The sequence below is a fragment of the Ochlerotatus camptorhynchus genome, unplaced genomic scaffold, assembly GCF_037179485.1.
Source record: "Ochlerotatus camptorhynchus isolate MF236.1 unplaced genomic scaffold, CSIRO-AGI_Acam_v1.1 ptg000105l, whole genome shotgun sequence".
Lineage (NCBI taxonomy): Eukaryota > Metazoa > Arthropoda > Insecta > Diptera > Culicidae > Ochlerotatus > Ochlerotatus camptorhynchus.
The window spans coordinates 1,825,984-1,847,384 of record NW_027040595.1 but is presented as its reverse complement, the minus strand read 5'-3'; the positions used below and the strand labels follow the sequence as shown (position 1 = coordinate 1,847,384).

General features: G+C 40.6%; 1 protein-coding gene across 1 annotated transcript; it reads right to left on the bottom strand.

Annotated features, from left to right (window-relative positions):
* Positions 1–8,748: 8,748 nt before the first annotated feature.
* Positions 8,749–14,064, bottom strand: LOC135699239 (uncharacterized). The gene is made up of 4 exons (XM_065219441.1): positions 13,791–14,064; positions 10,639–13,652; positions 10,389–10,596; positions 8,749–9,740 (listed from the first exon to the last, which is right to left on the bottom strand). Exons 1-4 carry the CDS (start codon positions 14,062–14,064, stop codon positions 8,749–8,751), a joined length of 4,488 nt encoding a protein of 1,495 aa, XP_065075513.1.
* Between the last annotated feature and the right edge of the window lie 7,337 nt (positions 14,065–21,401).

Genomic DNA, 21,401 nt, shown 5'->3' with positions numbered 1-21,401 from the left:
GCATAAATTGAGGATTGCAACGATTTCTGTCTGAAATTATTCATTATTTTGTTGGACATTTGTTCTAAAGTCTCAACATTCGAAATTCTATGTACTTCGGTAGTACTGTACCAGGGAGGTAACTTCAAAATCATCTTCAAAACTTTGTTCTGAATCCTTTGAAGTGCTTTTTTCCTACACCATATTTGCTCAGCGTAAAGCATGGCCGGTCTAAAAACTTGTTTAAATATTAGAAGTTTATTCGGCAGGCAAAGTTTGGATTTCCTATTTATAAGAGGATACAAACATTTTATATATTTGTTACATTTGGCTTGAATGCCCTCAATTTGATCTTTAAAAGTTAATTTTTGGTCAAGTATTAATCCAAGATATTTCACTTAGTTTGACCAGAAAATTGGAACTCCGTTCATAGTGACTACGTAACTACTACTAGGTTTCAAAAAGAAAGCTCTAGGCTTATGTGGAAATATTATAAGTTGAGTTTTGGAAGCGTTGGGAGAAATCTTCCATTTTTGTAAATAAGAAGAGAAAATATCTAAACTTTTCTGCAGTCTGCTGCACATAACACGAAGACTTCTTCCTTTAGCGAAAATGCCTGTGTCATCAGCGAACAAAGATTTGTGGCAACCCTGAGGCAAATCAGGGAGGTTCGAAGTGAAAATGTTATACAATATAGACCCAAGAATGCTACCCTGAGGAGCTCCTGCTCTAACAGGTAGTCGATTAGATTTGGAATTTTGATAATTTACCTGCAGAGAGTTCTGTCAGTTAAAACATTTGAACTAATTTCATAATATAAAGTGGAAAATTAAACTTTTTTCAATTTAGCAATCAAACCTTCATGCCAAACACTGTCGAATGCTTTTTCTTTGTCTAGAAAAGCAACTCCAGTTGAGTGGCCTTCAGAGTTGTTTGAACGAATTAAATTGGTAGCTCTTAAGAGTTGATGAGTAGTTGAATGCCCATGGCGAAATCCAAACTGCTCATCTGCAAAAATTGAGTTCGTTTTGATGTAAAGCATCATTCTATTTAAAATTATCTTTTCAAAAAGTTTACTTATTGAAGAAAGCAAACTTATTGTACGGTAGCTAGAAGCTTCAGCTGGAGTTTTATCCGGCTTCAAAATTGGAACAACTTTTGCATTTTTCCATTTATCAGGAAAGTATACCAAATGGAAACATCTGTTAATTAATTTTACCAGGAAAGACAAGGTACTCTCTGGGAGTTTTTTTTTTATGAGGATATAGAAGATTCCATCATCACCTGGAGCTTTCATATGTTGAAACTTTTTAGTTATAGACTTTACTTCGTACAAATCAGTCCCCCAGGAATCATCAAAAATATTTTCCCGAGAGAAAATATTCAGATAATCCCGAGCAACCTGATTCTCAATAGAGACCCAAACAGAAATTATGGGAACTCTCAAATTTCTTAGCAAGTTTCTGAGCTTTTCCAAATTTGTGATCAAAATTTTACCACCTTCTTTAAGCGCTGGAATAGGCTTTTGAGGTTTTTTCAAAAAATTTTTGAGTTTCCAAAAGGGTTTGGAACTCGGGTCTAATTTATAAACATTATTTTCAAAAGTTTTGTTCCTCAGGGCAGAGAATCGCTTTTTAACTTGTTTTTGCAAATCCCGCCAGATAACCTTCATGGCAGGATCGCGTGTTCTTTGATATTGTCTCCTACGGACATTTTTAAGACGGATCAAGAGCTGAAGATCGTCGTCTATTATAATTGAATCGAATTTAACCTCGCATTTTGGTACTGAGGCAGCTCTTGCTTCAACTATAGAAGTAGTCAGAGATTCAAGAGCATAATTAATTTCATCTTTGCTTTGCAAAGGAATGTTTGGATCGAAGTTATATTCCATAAATGTTCAATATTGCTCCCAATCAGCTCTATGGTAATTGAAAATAGAGCTGTTGGGATTACAAATTATTTCTTGGGATATTTCAAAAGTTACTGGAAGGTGATCAGAACCGAAGTCAGCATGGGTAACCAATTGGCTACAAAGTCGACATGAATCAGTTAAGACCAAATCAATAGTTGAGGGATTTCTTGCAGAAGAAAAGCATGTTGGGCTGTTTGGATATTGAATAGTGCAATAACCTACAGAACAATCATCAAACATGATATTACCATTGGAATTGCTTTGAGATTTAGTCGATAAGCGGTGTTTTGCATTAAAATCACCAATAATGATGAATTTTGACCTATGACGAGTAAGTTTCTGAAGGTCACTCTTTAGAAAATTCTTTTGCTGGCCTACGCATTGGAATGGCAAATAGGCAGCTATAAACGTAAGTTGTCCAAATTTTGTTTCAACAGAAACTCCTAAAGTTTCAAAAACTTTGGTTTCAAATGATGAAAGAATTTTATGTTTGATTCGTCTATGAACAATGATGGCAACGACAACACAGGGTCCATCAAGACGATCATTTCTATAAATTAAATAGTTTGAGTCCTTCTTAACCTTATGGTCAGGTTTAAGGAACGTTTCAGTTATAACGGCAATATGCAAGTTATGAACTCTCAAAAAGTTAAATAGCTCGTCTTCTTTATCTTTAAGAGATCAAGCATTCAAATTTAAAATATTTAATGCTATAAAATCCATTACTGAATTTTAAAGGCATGACAATATTGTTTGAAAATTTTACTCCAGTTTGAATAGTATCAAACATGGAGTTAGATTTGAGCATATCAGAAATCATATCAATGAATGATTTCTGTAAAAATTCCATTTTAGGAGCAGTAATGCCTCCTGAGTCTAAATTGTCAAAATTTCCGTTAAAACGTTGGTTAGTATTTTGATTTCTACCCACTGCAATAGCAGCATAGGTAGCTCCATTAACTCGCTGAACATTGTTAAGAGTGAGGGGAGTAGGTATAGATGAAAAATTTGAAGCAGGGGTGATATTTGTACCTACGGATACGAATGTAGAATTTGTTCCTCGCTGTCGCTTAGAACGAGATTGAAGGATCGGTTTGCGAGTCTTACATTCCCAAAAATTTTATTGTTTTCACCACAATTTGAACATTTAAATTTCTTAGGATCTTCCTTCACAGGACAGTCGTCCTTTGCGTGAGAGGAATCACCACAATTCATGCATTTAGCTGGCATGTAGCAATTTTTAGTTCCGTGACCCCATCCCTGGCACTTACGGCACTGGGTGAGGTTTTGAAAATTTCCTCCAGTCTTCCTGAAGTGTTCCCACTTCACTCGGACATGGAGCATAAGGCTAGCTATTTCCAAGGCCTTAAGGTTGTTTAGTTCACTAGGCTTGAAGTGAACTAAATAAAAATCATTAGAAATCCCGTTGCGCGAATCGCCAGGACGGGATTTCATTTTCATTTTGATTACTTGGAGTGGCACAACTCCAAGTAATTTTGCCAGTTCATCTTTGATCTGGTCCAGGGATTCACCACTGGGCAGTCCTTTCATGACAACCTTGAACACAGTTTCAGTTTTGGTGTCGTAAGTAAAAAAAATATGCTGCTTCTCAGTAAGATACTTGAGAAGACATTTAAATCCGTCGAAGGTTTCAACCAATACAAGGCATTCACCCCGACGTCAATTTGTAGTGAAAACTTAACTTCCACGAAATTCAAAAGTTCAATGCGAAGAGCATGGAAATCGGAAGTGGTTATCACAATAGGGGGAATCTTTTCCTTCTTGGCATTAAGCCGGGAAAGTTTACTAGAATTTTTCTTGGATGATGGATCATTCTCATCATCCGTGAGCAAATCAAATTGATTATTCAAATTAATTTCATCAGAAGGGGGATCAAGAGTTTGCCCCTTTCATTTGCGTTTAGGTGCCATGGCAGCAGTAAATTTTTATCCAAATCGACTTCCAAGCAGATTACTATAATAATCTGAAGAGGAATTTTCCACATCGTTTAGGATCAAAACAAGGATCGAAGAGGAATAAGAGTTGAACAAGGTAGAAATTTTACAGATTGAGCACTGAAAAGTGTTGCTTAAATTTTTTGTAGCTTTAGGTAGTAGTAACACTTCCTTCAGCAAAAAGCAAATAGATCCGCAGAGCAAGAGAGCACGATGCGGACTGATTGATTTCACAAGCTCCTTTGTAAGACTGTTCACCACATGCAAAAATAAAGCTGAGAGTTGCCTTAACACAAAAATGATTCCATTGCACATCGGATTCTTAGAAAGAGAAAGTATCGATTGTTATCTCTCTTTACTCTTCACCGATGGCAGACACGAAGCTACTGCTGCCAGCAATGACGGATCGCCTTTGGTTGTGAAACAAAAATCATGAAACTCAATCTCACCACGGTTTGATTTGAATTGTAGCTGGTGAGTTTTGTTAGCTTGATGTTCGTAGGATCAGAGCTGGTATATATCACGGCCGTCATGTGACAATGAAAAAACATGTTCTTTCACTATCACTAGACGAAACTACCTATCCTTAGCTTTCTTGTCTTTTTTTCATTAGTCAAGTACCAGTGCTGTGTTCCTAAAATTTAATCTAAGTAAATAGTCGCACCCAATATTGATTTGCGCCCTTAAAATATAAATCTGGCTAAAATAACGACGCGTCCGCCACATGACGTTGTTTCAAATAGTGTATTGTCTAGTTAAACCCTGCCCAACCTTTCAAAACTTCTATTTTTTAATTGGTTGAGGCTATTTTCGATGAACATATTTCAAGCTGAATTTTGTTTCTTTCTAATTCATGCTGGGCTTAAATTCATCATTATTAATAAAATTGCACTAAAATGATGCCCTTGCTGAGATCCAGAGACCACGTCCGGCCCTGTGTAATACAGATTACATTCCCATGCTAAATTATGTCGGTACTATCTGAACTGATTCTAAGATTTTCTAAAGCGTTTCAGTATATTGAGCAGAGATTTGTAACTTTTTTTAAATGATTCTGTGCTGTCCAAAGTGATTCGGATTTTTCTGACATTTCTGAAGTGATTCACTTATTACAAAGTGATTCAGTTCTTGAACAAGTGATATCAAACTTGAAAGAATTGATACAGTACTTTCCGAAGTTTTGTGAAGTGATTCAGTCCTTTCCGGAATTATTTAATTCTTAAGGCCCACGCACATTAGATCCGGATCGGACGCGTTGCGGTAAAATTACAGCTAAATCTATTTTCTAACTGTCAAATTAACGTCAACGCAACGCAAACGGATCTAATGTGAGTGGCCCTTTACGAAAGCGATTAAAAAATTTCTAGAAAGGTTAAGTATTTTCCAAAGCGATTCAAAAATTTTCATAAGTCATTCAATACTATCCGAAGAATTTTCGAGCTTTTCTGAAGTGATTCAGTACTTTCAGCAATGATTTCAAACTTTTCAAAAGTGATTCTGTTCCTTGCAAAGTGAATTAGTACTTTCGGAAGTGATTATAATGGAATGTGATTCCAAACATTCCTGAAATGATTCAGTACTTTCCGAAGTGATCCCGAATTTTTATGAAGTGACTAACTACTTTTCAAAGTGATTCCGAATGATTCTCAAGTGATTCAGTACTTTTCGAAGTGATTTCGAGCTTTTTTGATATGATTCCAAACTTCTCTCCCATACCTCACCGCGAAAGAATTTTGAAAGCATCATTTAAAAATTTCTATCTTACGTCACTAAGTAGCGCCAACTTTTCTTCGCCAATAAGGATTTGCCCCGTTAGTGGTTAACCTCAACCGGACGAACTTTTTAACAGTTCAGTGGTATTATTTAACTTCTTTTTTTTCATAGTTGGTGATGCTGAACGTCGAATACAGTCAGGAATACTTATTGCCGGGGTAACGGGGCGTGAATAAGGAACCGCGAATAAGGATACCCACAGCTTATGGTATTTTCACTAATAGGGGCTGTGGTGGATTATCTCATTTGTTTCAATATATAGAGCTATACTGTATTCGACAAAGTTGTTGTAATGGGGTGGACCAACAAGCCTGTGTCATTGGATTCAGGTTTAATTGGGAACTACGCCACTAGAGGCGCTTCACTTTTATGTTACTTATGACGGGCGCTATAATATATGGATCTTAGGTACAACATAGAATATTTCATGATCCTGGCCGATCACTACAAAGCGCTAGTGTGCACATGAGCTTCCTATATAAGCTGTATCTCAAAATCCTGACCATATAGAAGGTTTCTGTCTTCAGCAAAGTTGTTTAGGTGATCATGTCTTTTTGTATAGAGATTGCTAAAGTATGATTGTGTCAGTGATTTGTTTTCATCGGGAAAAAAAAACTTCATAGCGGAAAATTTTCCCGATGAAAACATTTTGCGTATACGTATACGTGACGTAGTGTGCGTACGATAAACGTCAGCAATCTCTATGGTGCTCATATTAGTTCAGAACTCTCTTACTACGCAGCGCTAGTGTGCATGTGAACTTCCTATATAAACTGTATCTCGAGAACCTGGTCGTATAGAACGTCGCTGTCTTGAGCAAAGTTGTTCAGGTGACCAAGTCTTTTCGGATGGTGGTCATATTATTAAAGAACTTTCTCACTACGCGGCGCTAGCGTGCACATGAACTTCCTTAATATGTTATGTCTGGAAAGCTTGTCCATATAAGATGTAGCTGTGCAATGTGAGGACACAAAACGGAATGACGTGTAAAGAGGTTGTAAATTGATTTCGGACGCCATTTTGAAATCCAAGATGACGGCCATCAGTTCAAGAAAAACTGTGAAATACGCTACAATATGGGTATTTTCGGAAAAGGGATGACGTGTAGACGCCATTTTTTAATCCAAGAAGGCAACAATAGGTTCGAGAAAAACTGTCAAATACCCTAAAATATGGGTATTTCCGGAAAGGGAACGACGTGTAGGGAACGACGGAGGAGTTTTGCGCAGCCAAGAACATTAGCTTCAAGGCTTTGCTACAAGGGACGTTCCGATATAGCAAAATATCGATATTTGATTCGATACGATTATCGAATCAAAGTATCGATATTACCGATATATCTAATACAAAATATCAATATTTCAATATATCATATGATGTTTGCAAAATAAAAAAAAACGTAAAAAAGAATAAAACACAATTTAATTGAAATACATTTTTATTTCGTGAGGCGTGAAAGTACATCTGATCATTTCATTTAATTGAACCAGTCTGCTTCGTCGACACTGCTTAGAAATAGGATTTTCTCCAAGTGCTTTGGTGAAAGACGATTCCTCGTAGTGGTCACTGTGGCATCTGCTTTTGAAAACAGACGCTCACATGGTACGGAACTGGCCATATGTACTATCTAAAGTCTTGCTTGCTTGTACAGTTGTGGAAAAACTTGTTTCATATCCTCCCACAGCATCAATGGATTGGTTTCCAGAGCGCCTACTGGATTCGCCAAATAAACGTCAAGCGCATCTCCTGCAGTTGACTGATACTGATTGCTTTGAGCAAGTTGCTTATGATGTCCCCAGAAATCAAATTCCCCATCATTTTGTTCAGCCAATGAACCCGTTGCATCATCGTTATCTTCGTTCCTACAGCCATCGTTGAAACTTTCCCTGATCTTTGAAATAGCCTTGGACTTGGCTGAAGAATTTTGGAAGTGTAGATTTTTAAATCTTGGATCCAAAATTGTTGCTACAAACATCACAACATTTTGCTCAATTTGGCCAAACCTTTTATGTAGTTCTTTCATAAGACAGTCTTTTACGGTTTTTACAGCAGAAATGTTAGAGGAGAAATTTTCAATTTTGGATGAAAGACAGTTTACCATGGGAATAACTTTAGAAACTGTCACATATTTATCCCCACTGATGTATCGTGTCATGAATTCAAAAGGTCTTAAAAGATTTAACAACTGCCGCACAAGCTCCAGCTCTGCCGACGTAAGCATTGGTGGACCGTTGGTGTCATCAATCAATATATCTGACACAGTTTTACGGAGCTCCAGAAACCTCTCTATCATGTAAAAGGTGGAGTTTTAAAGCGTTTTAACATCAAGGATAAATTTCTTGATATTTCCCTCAGCTACGCCGTTATCCGTTTGAAACTTACGTAATTTATGGGAAGTGTTGGGGAACCAAATTACCTCTGTCTTCGATGTGGGTTGTTGGAAAGCTCCCCAACACTCGCCGGTGGATGGAGATGCAAAGAATGTAGCAGCTATCCTATAGTTGCATACAAGGCCCTTTTCTTCACTTAAATTACACACGCGACGAATTACGGAAACCACAGTTACATCACTACATTTATTTTAACAATAACAACGATTTTTATTCCTTAAAACTAAACATTGGCTTAAATTCTAACACACAAAAACAGATTAAAATTGCCCGCGCGGACTCCACACACGGTCGGTGGTCGATAGGTTTCTACCGTATATAATAAAAAAAGGTCATCGTCTGACCGCGATCGCTACCTATGCGATGTCTTCTCTCGGGTCCAAATGAGAGTTTGCTCCCGCTCTCTTATCAACCGTTATCTTCCGCATTATTATTCCCACTGCAGTATCATACGGGTGACGTCATTACCACCGAAGCAAGACCCTGCTTTAGTTTCTCCTCTCGGTGGTTCTGTTGGTCAACTGCTGTTGTTGCTGAGCGCGTGGGACAATGGTGATAAATATACATATTTCTGCAGCCTATTGTTGCGATTGCGGGCTCACAGCTGATGCCATGGTTGTAGTTCGATGGGTTGAGAATGATTCTACTCGTAAACATCCTCACCCACCCTGAAATTCTCCTAATTTCTGAAAAGAAACAAAATCCTCTTCGGAAGGAAAGGAAGGGAAAGGATGCTGATCTAAACTGACGACTGCTGATTCGTGGTTGTATCAGAAACCGGCAAGAAACACAACTTTTCCACCGGACGTTTCAACATTCCAGTCGCCGTTTTGAGTGTGACTACACGTACTACTCCATCGTCACCTGGATGAAGCTGTTGAATCCGCCCCATCTTCCATTTCATTGGAGGTAGATTTTCATCGCGTACTACTACCAGTCTTCCTACCTCGACCTTAACCGGTGGCTTCCAGTGCTTGATTCTTCCTTGTAACTGGCTCAAATACTCCCTTCGCCATCGTTTCCAGAAGTCTTGCAGCAGCCGCTGCATCAACTGCCAGTGTTTCAGACGATTCATAGGTACATCCTCCAGGTTTGGTTCAGGCTGAGCTTGTAATGAGGAACCAATCAGAAAATGAGCTGGTGTAAGAGGTTCCAAGTCATTGGGATCATCGGACATTGCTGTGAGTGGTCTCGAGTTGAGGCATGCTTCAACTTGGACAAGCAGCGTATTGAGATCCTCTGCCGATGCCGTAGTTTCTCCAACGACCTTGAGAAGGTGATTTTTGGCAGATCGAACAGCCGCCTCCCACAGTCCTCCAAAATGTGGAGCACTGGGTGGATTGAAATGCCATTGGATTCCTTCCTCAGCACATTCCTTCACAATCTTCTCGCAATGGTCCGAACTCCTAATCAGCTTTAAGAACTCCTGCATCTTGCTTTTCGCTCCAACGAAGTTGGTCCCATTGTCGGAATAAATATCCTGACATTTTCCTCGTCTGCCGATGAAACGACGTAAAGCTTGCAGGAACCGATCAGTGCTCAGGTCAGTCACCAGCTCTAAATGAACTGCCTTCGTGCAGAGACACACGAAAATTGCTACGTAAACCTTGACTACCGGTCGTCGGGGTGCAAGTCTTACGTACAATGGTCCAAAATAATCCACACCGGTCTGCAAGAATGGCCTTGACACGGTGACTCGTGGTGCTGGCAGCTCCTGCATGAACTGTTGAACTGGTGAAGGTTTGGCACGAAAACACTTCATACATTGGTGGACGATGTTCCTAGCGACGTTTCTTCCACCTAGTGGCCAGAACCGTAAGCGAACAGCACCAAGTAGCAATTGAGCACCAGCGTGAAGAAGTTGCAGATGATAATGCTCGAGGATCATCCGGGTAAGTTTATGCCGTGCAGGAAGAACTATCGGATGCTTCGTATCATGTCGTTCAGCAGAGTGCCCAAGCCGTCCACCAACTCTGATGACTTGATCCTCGGCAATATACGGATTGAACCATCTAAGTGGAGACTTCCTGGGTATAGCTTCTCCCTTGGAAAGTGCCTTCCATTCATCGGCGAAAACTTCTTTCTGAACGCGACGAAGTAGAACGAACTTTGCCTCCTTAAGCTCGTTAGTTGACACAAAGCCCGTTGAAACTCTGTTTTTCGGTTCTTTTTGCAGTAGCCGCATTAGCCGCAGCCAGTATGCAGTTCGGCGAATGAGGTTCGTATAGGATTCATACTTCCCCAAAAACCATTCGTTAAACTCCGCATACCCCGTAACTGCACAAGCGATCGTTGTTCGTCGTCTTTCCTGCTCTACTTCCTCCATAGAAAGTTCACTCGGTGGATGAGGCCATTCCTCCGGATTCCCTTTCAACCAACCTGGTCCCTCCCACCAGAAGATATTTTCGACGGTGTCCTTCGGTGAAATTCCTCTGGAGATCAAATCCGCCGGATTCTCCTTGCCAGGAACGTGGTGCCATTGTGATGGTTCGGTGATAGTCTGGATTTTTGCTACTCTATTACCGACGTAAGTACTCCAGACGTTTGGAGATGCTTGAATCCATCGCAGAACACAGATTGAATCGACCTAGAAGAACGTCCGAGCGGGAATCCTGATTGCGTCACGAACCTTTTCATACAACTGCGCCGACAGAAGCGCACCACACAGCTCCAACCTTGGTATGGACTGCGTCTTCAATGGTGCCACTTTGGATTTTGAGGATAACAGCTGAACCTTAATCCTGCCTTCTGTATCTTGACTCCGTACGTAAACACAGGCACCAAATGCCTTGTTCGAAGCATCAGAAAAGCAATGAATCTCGATCAATTCTGCATCTGGAATGACCACACAACGATCGATTCGAACCTCGTTCAGTAGAGGAAGTTGGTCGTAGTATTTTCTCCACATCTCACCCACCGTTGAAGGTAATGGCTGGTCCCAATCCAATGTCTGATCTTGCTCGTTCCTTATCTTCCACAGAAGCTGCATTATGACCTTGGCTGTGGTGATAGCAGCGCCGAGAAGTCCTAAAGGATCAAAGAGTGTGGCAATCACTGAAAGGACTTGTCGTTTGGATGGATATTGTTCTGATGACCAAGGTGGAATATCGAACTGGAACTTCAGTTGGTCGGTGTTCGGTATCCAGGTCAAACCTAGCGTTTTGACTATTGGGCCTGGATCCAGGTTTATCCCATCTGAGCTTGGGATCGCCAGATTTTCCTCTGGGACTCCCTCCAAAACCTCCGGACGGTTGGATGCCCATTTCCGTAGCCGAAATCCTCCCGTTGACATCATTTCATCGAGCTGTTTCCGAAGCTCCCGTGCCTTTTCTATGGTATCTGCTCCCGTGATGACGTCATCCATATAGGTATCCTCGGTGGTTGCCCTTGCAGCCAACGGGTAATTGGTTTCCTCGTCCACTGCCAGCTGATTCAATGTACGGGTTGCGAGAAATGGCGCTGATTTTGTCCCATATGTGACGGTGATGAGCTCGAACACGCAGACGGGCTCCGACGGATCGAAACGCCATAGAATGCATTGGAGTGGCCTATCCACCTGTAGAACAAAGATTTGCCGGAACATCTTCTCTACATCGGCTACCAGCATGATTATCTTGACGCGGCTCCGGAGCATGATAGATCGTAAGTCCTCCTGTACAATCGGTCCCACCAGCAGAGCGTCATTGAGCGAAACGCCGGACGACGTCTTGCATGACGCGTCGAATACCACACGGACCTTAGTTGTGGTGCTGGCCTCCTTAATTACCGGATGATGTGGCAGATAGCATCGTTTTTCGAGATCAGCCGTTTCCTCTATCTTCGTCATATGCCCTAATCGGATGTATTCCTCCATGAACTGATGGTACTGTTCTCGCAGACCAACATCCCTCGCCAATCTACGTTCTGTGCCTTGAAGCCGCCAGAATGCGATGTCCCGTGACTCGCCCAACCTGAAAATTGCGTCTTCATCTTTCGGCAACGAAACGGAGTATCGACCGTCGGATTCCCTGCGAACCGACTTCCGGAAAATGTCCTCACATTTACTTTCCTCCAACGAAAGAACCTTGGAACTGCCAATCTCTTCACTAGCCCAAAACCGTGCGACTAGCTCCTCTAATCCTTGTGTAGTTGCCGTACTACAATTGATGCTTAAGCCTTGACTTGGATTTGTCAGACCTCCGCAGACCACCCAACCGAACACTGATTCGTTAAGTGTCGGCAATTGATCTCCGAGGGGAATTGTTCGACCAGTTTCGAAGAAATCAAAAAAGGATTCGATGCCCAACACCATGTCCACTGAGCTTGGATTGAGAAAAGTGGGATCCGCCAGGATGATCCCGTTAGGCACCGTCCAGCCTTGTGTATTCACCTTCGCCGTAGGTATATTTACCGTAACCTTTGGGAGCACGAGGAAATTCATGTTCTGCGAGAAAGCCGTAGCTCGCGAACGAACCATCGCGGTAATCTGGTACTTAACCTTTGTAGCCGCATGACCAATACCGTGCACAGAAATATCTACTTTCTCTCGATGTGTCCTGAGCCGTTGACTCCACCGTTCAGCGATGAAATTACTCTCGGAGCCGGAATCCAATAGAGCACGAACCGGGAACTGACTACCCTCATCATCTTCCACGATAACGACCGCAGTAGCCAGCAAAACCTTGGAGGAGAACTGTTGAGTGGACCCAGAGACTGTTATTTCGGTGGCTGCCATGTTGACCACCTGGGAGGATGTAGAAGTGGATGGTTCACCAGATTCCATTTGAGGAGGAGGATTGTTGTTTCCAGCAACAGCAGCGACCTTCGCCAACCCATCCTTCTGCGGTTTGAAGCATACCAATGTATGATGACGACCCTTGCAACTACGACAGAAGTATTTTGACGGACAATCCTTTGCCAGATGGCCCGATCTGAAGCAGTTCCTGCATAGGGAGTTCGCCCTCAGCACTGCATCTCTTTCTCGCACCGACAACCGTTGGAAGCATGAACACTGGTAGAGTGGATGGTTCTCCTTGCATACCGCACATCGTCCCCCAGACGATTGCACAGAACCGTAGCTGGCCTTCACAACAGACGATTTCTGTCTCAACGGTTGTTGTACTTGATAAGAAGTCTTGAAATCCGAAGCCTTCGTTGGTAATGACTCCAGAATCCGGATCCTACGATGTAAGAAATCCGAGAGATCTTCTAACGTGTCTTGATCCTTGGTCGAGGAATGTTCCTCCCAACCTCGGCGCGTTACCGGATCCAGCCGGTTTGTGAGCAGATTTACGAGCAACAGGTCCTTGTAATCCTCAGGCTTGATCACCTGGTCCAAATTCTGCACCACTCTCTCGAAACCATCAGTCAGAGTATGCAGATCCGTTACCGATTCCTTGGATAATGTTGGCAAATTGAATAAAGCTTGTACCTGTCGCTTTTTCAATTGCTTGCTGTTGTCATAACGCTTCAACAGCATATCCCACGCAATTTGGTAGTTGTTCTTCGTAATCTTCAAAGAATCAATCAGGCCCTTTGGTTCTCCCTGCAGGCATCCCTTGAGATAGTGGAACTTTTCCACTTCGGGCAAGTCCGTCTTCCGATGTATAAGTGAAGTGAACAGATCACGGAAGCTGATCCACTCATCGATGTCCCCGTTGAAAACTTGTAGCTTAATTTGAGGCAAACGCACATGATCAAGGGTACCATGGCCGTGTGTCAACGACTCATTTGCTCGTATGGATTGTTCAACTTCCTCCGGATCCTGCAGTTCCTAGGCCCTATCCATCAAGAACGCCTTACAATAGTAGTACTTATCACTATACGCTAACCTAGCCTTATTGAACTCCTGATCCTCATCCTCAAAGACATCATGAGCTTGAACATCGATTAGAATCTCTCCATACCTTTCCCACAACTCATCGATCCTATTCAAGCGAACGTTGACCTGACTTGCTGTAGTTGTCGACGGGTAACCGTCCACGAATCTCCAGATGTCGTCCAAAGATGTCTGGATGTTCTTAAGCTGGACCATCAACAGCTTGAACGCTGGCGGCTTCTTGTCGCGGGTTGGCATTGTTGATATGCGTCACTCAAACCGGTAAATAGAAGAATTGGGTGGTGTAGAGATCCGATAGTAAAAGGCTTCGGCTGGCATACACTGTTGAAGCCTACCTGAAAGAACAGAACGATATACTGCGACCTGCTACACCTAATCCAGTAAATTGTAGAGTCGCTGATTACAGTGACGTCACACCGATTGTTGCAGCTTAGCTCGTAATCGTTCGATTGATGAGGAAAGAGGAGGAAAGAACCAACTGTAGTATCCAAAACCTGGCTTTGGCGGACATATACTGTTGTAGCTCACCTATGAGAACAAACAGCAACTGCTAACTCGATTCCAAACAGCTCGCTGTGTCCGATTTACAAAGCGAAAGTCCACTCGTTCAACTTGTCAGCAAAACAGTTCAGATTGGGATCCAAAGAAGAGGAAGGAATGCATGTAGTATCCAAAGTAAAGCTTCGGCAGAACATATACTGTTCAAACTAACCCGTGGAACCAGTAACGGCACCAATCCAATCCAAAAACGACCAGAAAAAACGTCCAAAAGCGTCCAAAAGTCACAGCAGAATGAGTCAATTGTTCTGATAACGAACGGTTTTTGCTCAGGGATTGCGTTGTAAATGATTTGAAGAGGATTCGAAATTCATTTAAAAGGCGTATATTATCTGAGGTCCCGCTTCGGAGACATATACATTCTTGTCACTCACCACAGAGAAAATGAATCGATGCCGCCTCTTCTTGCCACGCTCCAACTCGTCTCCTCGAAGATGGCCGTGATGCTCCTCAATCAAATGGAATTAGGATGGCGTCTGTCTTCGTGGTTCTACCAGTTCCAGTTCCAGGAATGTAGGTCGAGATGACAAACCAACAACTCGTTTTCGAACAGCGTCTTTCCGTCTCGGTGGATATTATAGGATGGATGCAAAGAAATACGTCGAAATGTGGGCGTTAGTATCGCGTAAACACTTGCAAAGGCTGGACATATATTGATCTAAATATATTTACCTGGAGAAGTAAATCCGGTGCTGGATCAGTTGTCCAAACCTACGAACGATCCAATGATCCTATGTAATTCCATACGTCGAGATCGATTACCGATGTCCAACACTCCTGGCATACGCATGCAAATCCTCAAAGCCGGGCAGTCTGTGGGAACAATCCAACCGATGGATGCCCAAAACGAAGCCACGCTGTCCTCTTGAATAGTGAGGTAAGAATGGATCCCTTATCCTTGGATGTCCTTTGTGCCGTAATGTAGTGATGGCGCGGTGTTAATTATCTTCCTGTGTGATGGCCGTAAAACTGTTGTTCACGGGAGATATGGCGATTTCCTATTCAACGCCGTCCGCGATGGCGCCAATCCAAGCCTGCCTCAGGCTACCGTACGGGTCTGAATCAGCCCAACTGATACTGTCCGTTCCAAATCCGGTTCGGTGGACCATAAATGTTGGGGAACCAAATCACCTCTGCCTTCGATGTGGGTTGTTGGAAAGCTCCCCAACACTCGCCGGTGGATGGAGATGCAAAGAATGTAGCAGCTATCCTATAGTTGCATACAAGGCCCTTTTCTTCACTTAAATTACACACGCGACGAATTACGGAAACCACAGTTACATCACTACATTTATTTTAACAATAACAACGATTTTTATTCCTTAAAACTAAACATTGGCTTAAATTCTAACACACAAAAACAGATTAAAATTGCCCGCGCGGACTCCACACACGGTCGGTGGTCGATAGGTTTCTACCGTATATAATAAAAAAAGGTCATCGTCTGACCACGATCGCTACCTATGCGATGTCTTCTCTCGGGTCCAAATGAGAGTTTGCTCCCGCTCTCTTATCAACCGTTATCTTCCGCATTATTATTCCCACTGCAGTATCATACGGGTGACGTCATTACCACCGAAGCAAGACCCTGCTTTAGTTTCTCCTCTCGGTGGTTTTGTTGGTCAACTGCTGTTGTTGCTGAGCGCGTGGGACAATGGTGATAAATATACATATTTCTGCAGCCTATTGTTGCGATTGCGGGCTCACAGCTGATGCCATGGTTGTAGTTCGATGGGTTGAGAATGATTCTACTCGTAAACAGGAAGCTTTGACGCTGTTTTTAAAATATTTCACAACTTCTCGAATCGTAGTAATCAGTCCTTTGATTGAATCAAGCGACAATGCAGCTTCGGTCACGAGGTTCAAAGCGTGTGCAATACACGATAGGCGACGATTATCGAACGATTTACGCATGGCAGCCACTACGTTACTAGCGTTATCCGTCACCACACTCACCACCTTTTCGTTATTAATTTCCCATTCTGATATCGCTTCAAGGACTGCTGCCTTAATGTTTTCTGCAGTGTGACTCGTGGCTATGTGTTTTACAGTTATGTTGAGTGATTTGAATTCGACTCCTTCCAAAAAATGAGCTGTAATGCCGAGGTATCCTTTTTCGGACATCGTTTCAGTCCAGATGTCCAACGTCAAGCAAAAATGAGGTACAGATTTCAGTTTCGATTTAAAAAGATGGGAAATGACGTCATATTTCCAGTTCAACTGTTGCTTGAAATATTTGGTTGAAGGCAGCTTGAACGATGGCACCAGCTGTTTCATTAGACGCATTTCGCGCCAAATCGTATTCGGAGCTGGCAGCACCCTCTCAGATTTCAATGAAACTTTCTGGATGTGTGGACCTTGACTAAATATGCCACTTTGCATACTTAGTTTTTCCAAAATTTATCTAGACTAACATTTGAGAAGGGCCAAACTTTTTCTGCCGATTTTTTTCAAAAAATATTGTGGAAAAATGACAACTCCTACAAAAATGTGTTGTATGGATGACTTTTAGGAAATTGTCCAAGTTATCGAAAAAAATACTGGACAAAATTTCATTTGTGACCTACACTGAAAAAAATCGATTTTTAAAATTTAAAGTCGATTTAAAAAAAATGGCCATGTTTGATTTGGATGAAACTTTGCTTCAATATAGGTAATTATGTTTACTACCAACCGTCCATACATTGCATGATGGGTACTTTTAAGGAAAAAAAAAGTTTTTCTTACAAAAACTTTTTCATGTCTGAACTGATTTTTTTTTTGATTTGCCATTTTCACACAAAACTAAACCAGTGAAGCTCAAAATCATCTCAGAATCCAATGAAGCTCAATTTGCGATTCAATTTTGTCTAATCAGCACTTAAAATCACTTTGATTAATCGAGAATTTCATATGAAAAGGGCTCATGATGCATTTTTCGCCAAATTGTATTTGGAATTGGCAGCACCCTCTCAGAGTTCAATAAAACTATTTGGACATGTAGACCTTGTCAAAAAATATCATTCCCTTATTCTGTTGTCTACTACTGATGCAAAATTTGATAATATGTGAGAGAAAGAAGACAATATTTTTCATATATCATTAATTTATATATTTTCAATGTTTTAAACCTATTTTCATACATGCTATTTTTTCCTTTTTCCAATCAAGTTAAATATTTTTGGTTCATCTTCTGAAAAAGAATACCTTTTTGCCGCTACTTTGTCACCAGTTATAGGCACAAAACTGTGGAATTTCTGTGTGCCAGATATTGTCTTTGTGCTGTTATAAAGTTCTTCGAGTTCTTCTGACATTTCGATGTACTGTTCAGTGGATATGTACTCGAAACGTAGTTTTGTGATATTCTTATCTGTTTGTTCAACTCCCCAGTTATATAATTCTCGTGGAGTTGTTATGGTGTTTCCATAATCTCGAGCAAGACTAGCTCTCTTTGCCATTCGCTTGAGAGTGCCACCTATGGCATCACAGGGACCTTTTCCATGAGACGTTGCAAAAAAAAATGCCATTCTGCTTCTAATCCATGCTTTGACTGAAATCTACACAGACTAGCAAAGTTTTTTTTTTTATTTTTGTATTGTGATGCTGACCCATCTGACATAAAATTAATTTTAGAAAAATCTATCGATTGTTTAATAAAATCTATCATTTTTGAGATGAACAACTGAACTGCAACTGTATCGTGAGTCATTACTTCTGATATGATAATGAAGCTAACATTTTCAAGTTTATTGTCTTTCTTATAATAAACTTCAAATGGATGTATTGTTGCTTAAGAATTATTCCAGTGATATCCTTGAGCAGCGTTTTGGATAATGAATGAATAATTTTCAGAAAAATCACAAATTGCTAGAATTTCGCCTTCTTTTAATGATTCTTTTTTATTTCTTAGAAAAGATGACTGTTGTTTGTAAATAAAGTCATGAGTTATAAGTTTGTTAATTTTATCAATGAGATACGGAACAAATTCATCAACAGGCTTGATAATCGTTTCCAAATTACAACGATCAGTATTCAGCCACTGCTTAGAATACCCTGCTCATTAACAAGGCTCTCCATCTACCTCACCATGTACGTTGGTGCGTTGAATTCTGCTACAACTTTATTCACGGACCAAGACTTTGGCAATACATACTGATAATACTGTTATCTGATCTTTTCTGTCAGCTGTAGGAGAATTGAACTTCTCCTTTAGCTGCACCATCATTTCTTCGTATGCCTCTACTTTGCTAATGTCGGCTGTATCTAGGCCAAATATATTTTTTTGCACTGCTTGTGTAATTTCTAGAGATTTTATTGAACGATAATCCATGCTCCTCATGTTCCTCGATGAAATTGGAGATAAATTCAACGATTCCACAAAGCCATTAAACTTCTCAACATTGTATGGGCGTTGCAGATCATCTGCTGATGAAACTGACTCCAATGATGGAACCGATGGTACCATATCTGAAGGAAAGAAGAAGAAATAATAATTAATAAGTGCAATTAGGAGGTTGCAGTTAAAAGTTGATAGAATCATCAGAATGACTTTTCTTACCTAGGTCATCTACGGATTGATGGCCACTCATTGATGGACCTGGATCATCACTATGCTGCTGCCCACTAGTTGACGGTTGGATATTTACTTCATTTCCAACCGATCGGCGTTTTTTAATAACTGGACTTCTATTATGAGATATCACGCTATGGCATGACTCACAAATGCTCATCGTTTCATCAATTTCGTGGTTATATCCCATAGAATGTATTTTTTTCTACCATCGTTGACGATATTACCCGTAACTTATTTCGGTTGCATCTCGGATTATTTATATTTGCACAACATTTCAATCCTTTGAGCCTTAATTTACTACTTTGGTCCATGATAATAATGTTACTACAACTTGTCTTCACAACTTTCGTTATCAGATTGACTGCTGCTTGTATGAAATCAACCTTAGTTTTATAGTGCTCATAGGTAGAATGAAGTGGTAGGTATATAATGTTAATGGTTTAGGTATAAATAACAGAAGGGCATATAGAATTATGATGCGATACGTTGACTTTCCAAATAGTTGCTGATTCAAAAGAAGATCTCAATTTAAATTTTATTCATACCTAATTCTTTATGGATAATTTGAGCTAAGAATTCTTAGTTGCTATAGGAGTATCGGATTTTGCCTCAGTAGTAGACAATATAATCAATTATATTATTTTCTAATGATATAAGCCCTTTTCATATGGAATTCTCGATTAATCCTCAAATGGAGCTTCATTGGGTTCTGAGATGATTTTGAGCTTCACTGGTTTGGTTTTGTGTAAAAATGGTACGTTAAAAAAATCAGTTCAGACATGAAAAAGTTTTTGTAAGAAAAACTTTTTTTTTTCCTTAAAAGTACTCATCTCGCAATGTATTGACGGATGGTAGTCAACACAATTACCTATCTTGAGGCAAAGTTTCATCCAAATCAAACATGGCCATTTTTTTTAAATCAACTTTAAATTTTTAAAATCGATTTTTTTTTTCAGTGCAGGTCTCAAATGAAAGTATTTTTTTTTTTCGATAATTTGGTCAATTTCCTACAAGTCATCAATTCAACATATTTTTGTTGGAGTTGTCATTTTTCCATAATATTTTTTTGAAAAAAATCGGCAGAAATAGTTTGGCTCTTCTCAAATGTTAGTCTAGATAAATTTTGGAAAAACTGAGTATGCAAAAGTGCTTATTTAGTCAAATTCTACACATCCAGAAAATTTTATTGAAATCTGAGAGGATACTGCCAGCTTCGATTCGATTTGGCGCGAAATGCGTCTAGTCTTCTAAAACCTCCACTTTCCACAACAGCAAACGGTCGGTTATCCTTGCAAATGAAGTAAAGAATGTTTGACATAATATTTGAAAAGCGACGATCTCCTACAGGTGAAAAAATAACACAAAAATAAGTAAAGCACAAACAGATTTTATGAGCATTTAGTACCTTCAGATACCCTTTTCGAACGCTTTTATTATTGGTGAAAACTCCTTCAATTAGCCTGGTTCGGTCTCCGTGTTGTGTTTTTTTTTTCGCATGCTTGGTGCGTTTGTTGATGGATTGGCTGACTTCGATGTACTGGTTGATGCAGCAGCATCAGCTGCAGTTACAGATACACTTGCACCCTCGACGTTTGACGATGACAGCTTGAGAAGATTGGGATGATGCACTTGCAGGTGCCGCGATAGGTTTGTCGTATTTCCGCTGTATTGCACATGTTCTCTACACTGCTTACACTTGGCAACCTTATTTACCTCGATTTTTTCGAAGAAAATCCACACTCGGCTAGCTGATGGGGCCATTTTAATGACACTTTGATAGATTCAGCTGAACACACGCGACACGCCTGTTTACATGCAGGTCTCACTGATTCTGAAACGTCGTGCAAACAAACACAATCTTGCAGTCTGCATTGCGGTCAGCATACAACATAGCCAGTATTGAAACCTGTGTTAGTGAATGAATGAAACGAGCGCAACAGCAGCGAGCGAGTGGATAGAAATTTGTCTCTCTTTCTCTCAATGATGCAGTAATTATCTCAATGGATCCATACCGTAGCTATTCATGTTTATTTGAGCATGTGTGGTCTTACACGTCACTGGCCATTACGACTACAACCTCTTCTTTGGATTATATCGTGTCTTTTACACACACAGTCTGTGTGCGGCAGGGTACGTGGAGATGAAAGGTAGGGATGCTTAATTTGAAAAAAAAAACATCATAACTAGAAAATTATTTTAAAAGTTATATGCATTCGATATTATAAATATCGAAATGATAATATCGATTTTGGCGCTATATTGAATCGAATATGTCGATATAAAAATATCGGATATCGGAAGAAAAATATCGATATTGCGATATATCGGAAATATCGGAACGTCCCTATCTACCGTAGGAGGGGTAATCCCAATGAGCTGGATTACCGAGGTGAAGCAATCACTCACACAACCACTGTACGATACACGCAAGTACACGCAAGTAGTGACGTCACTACTTGCGTTT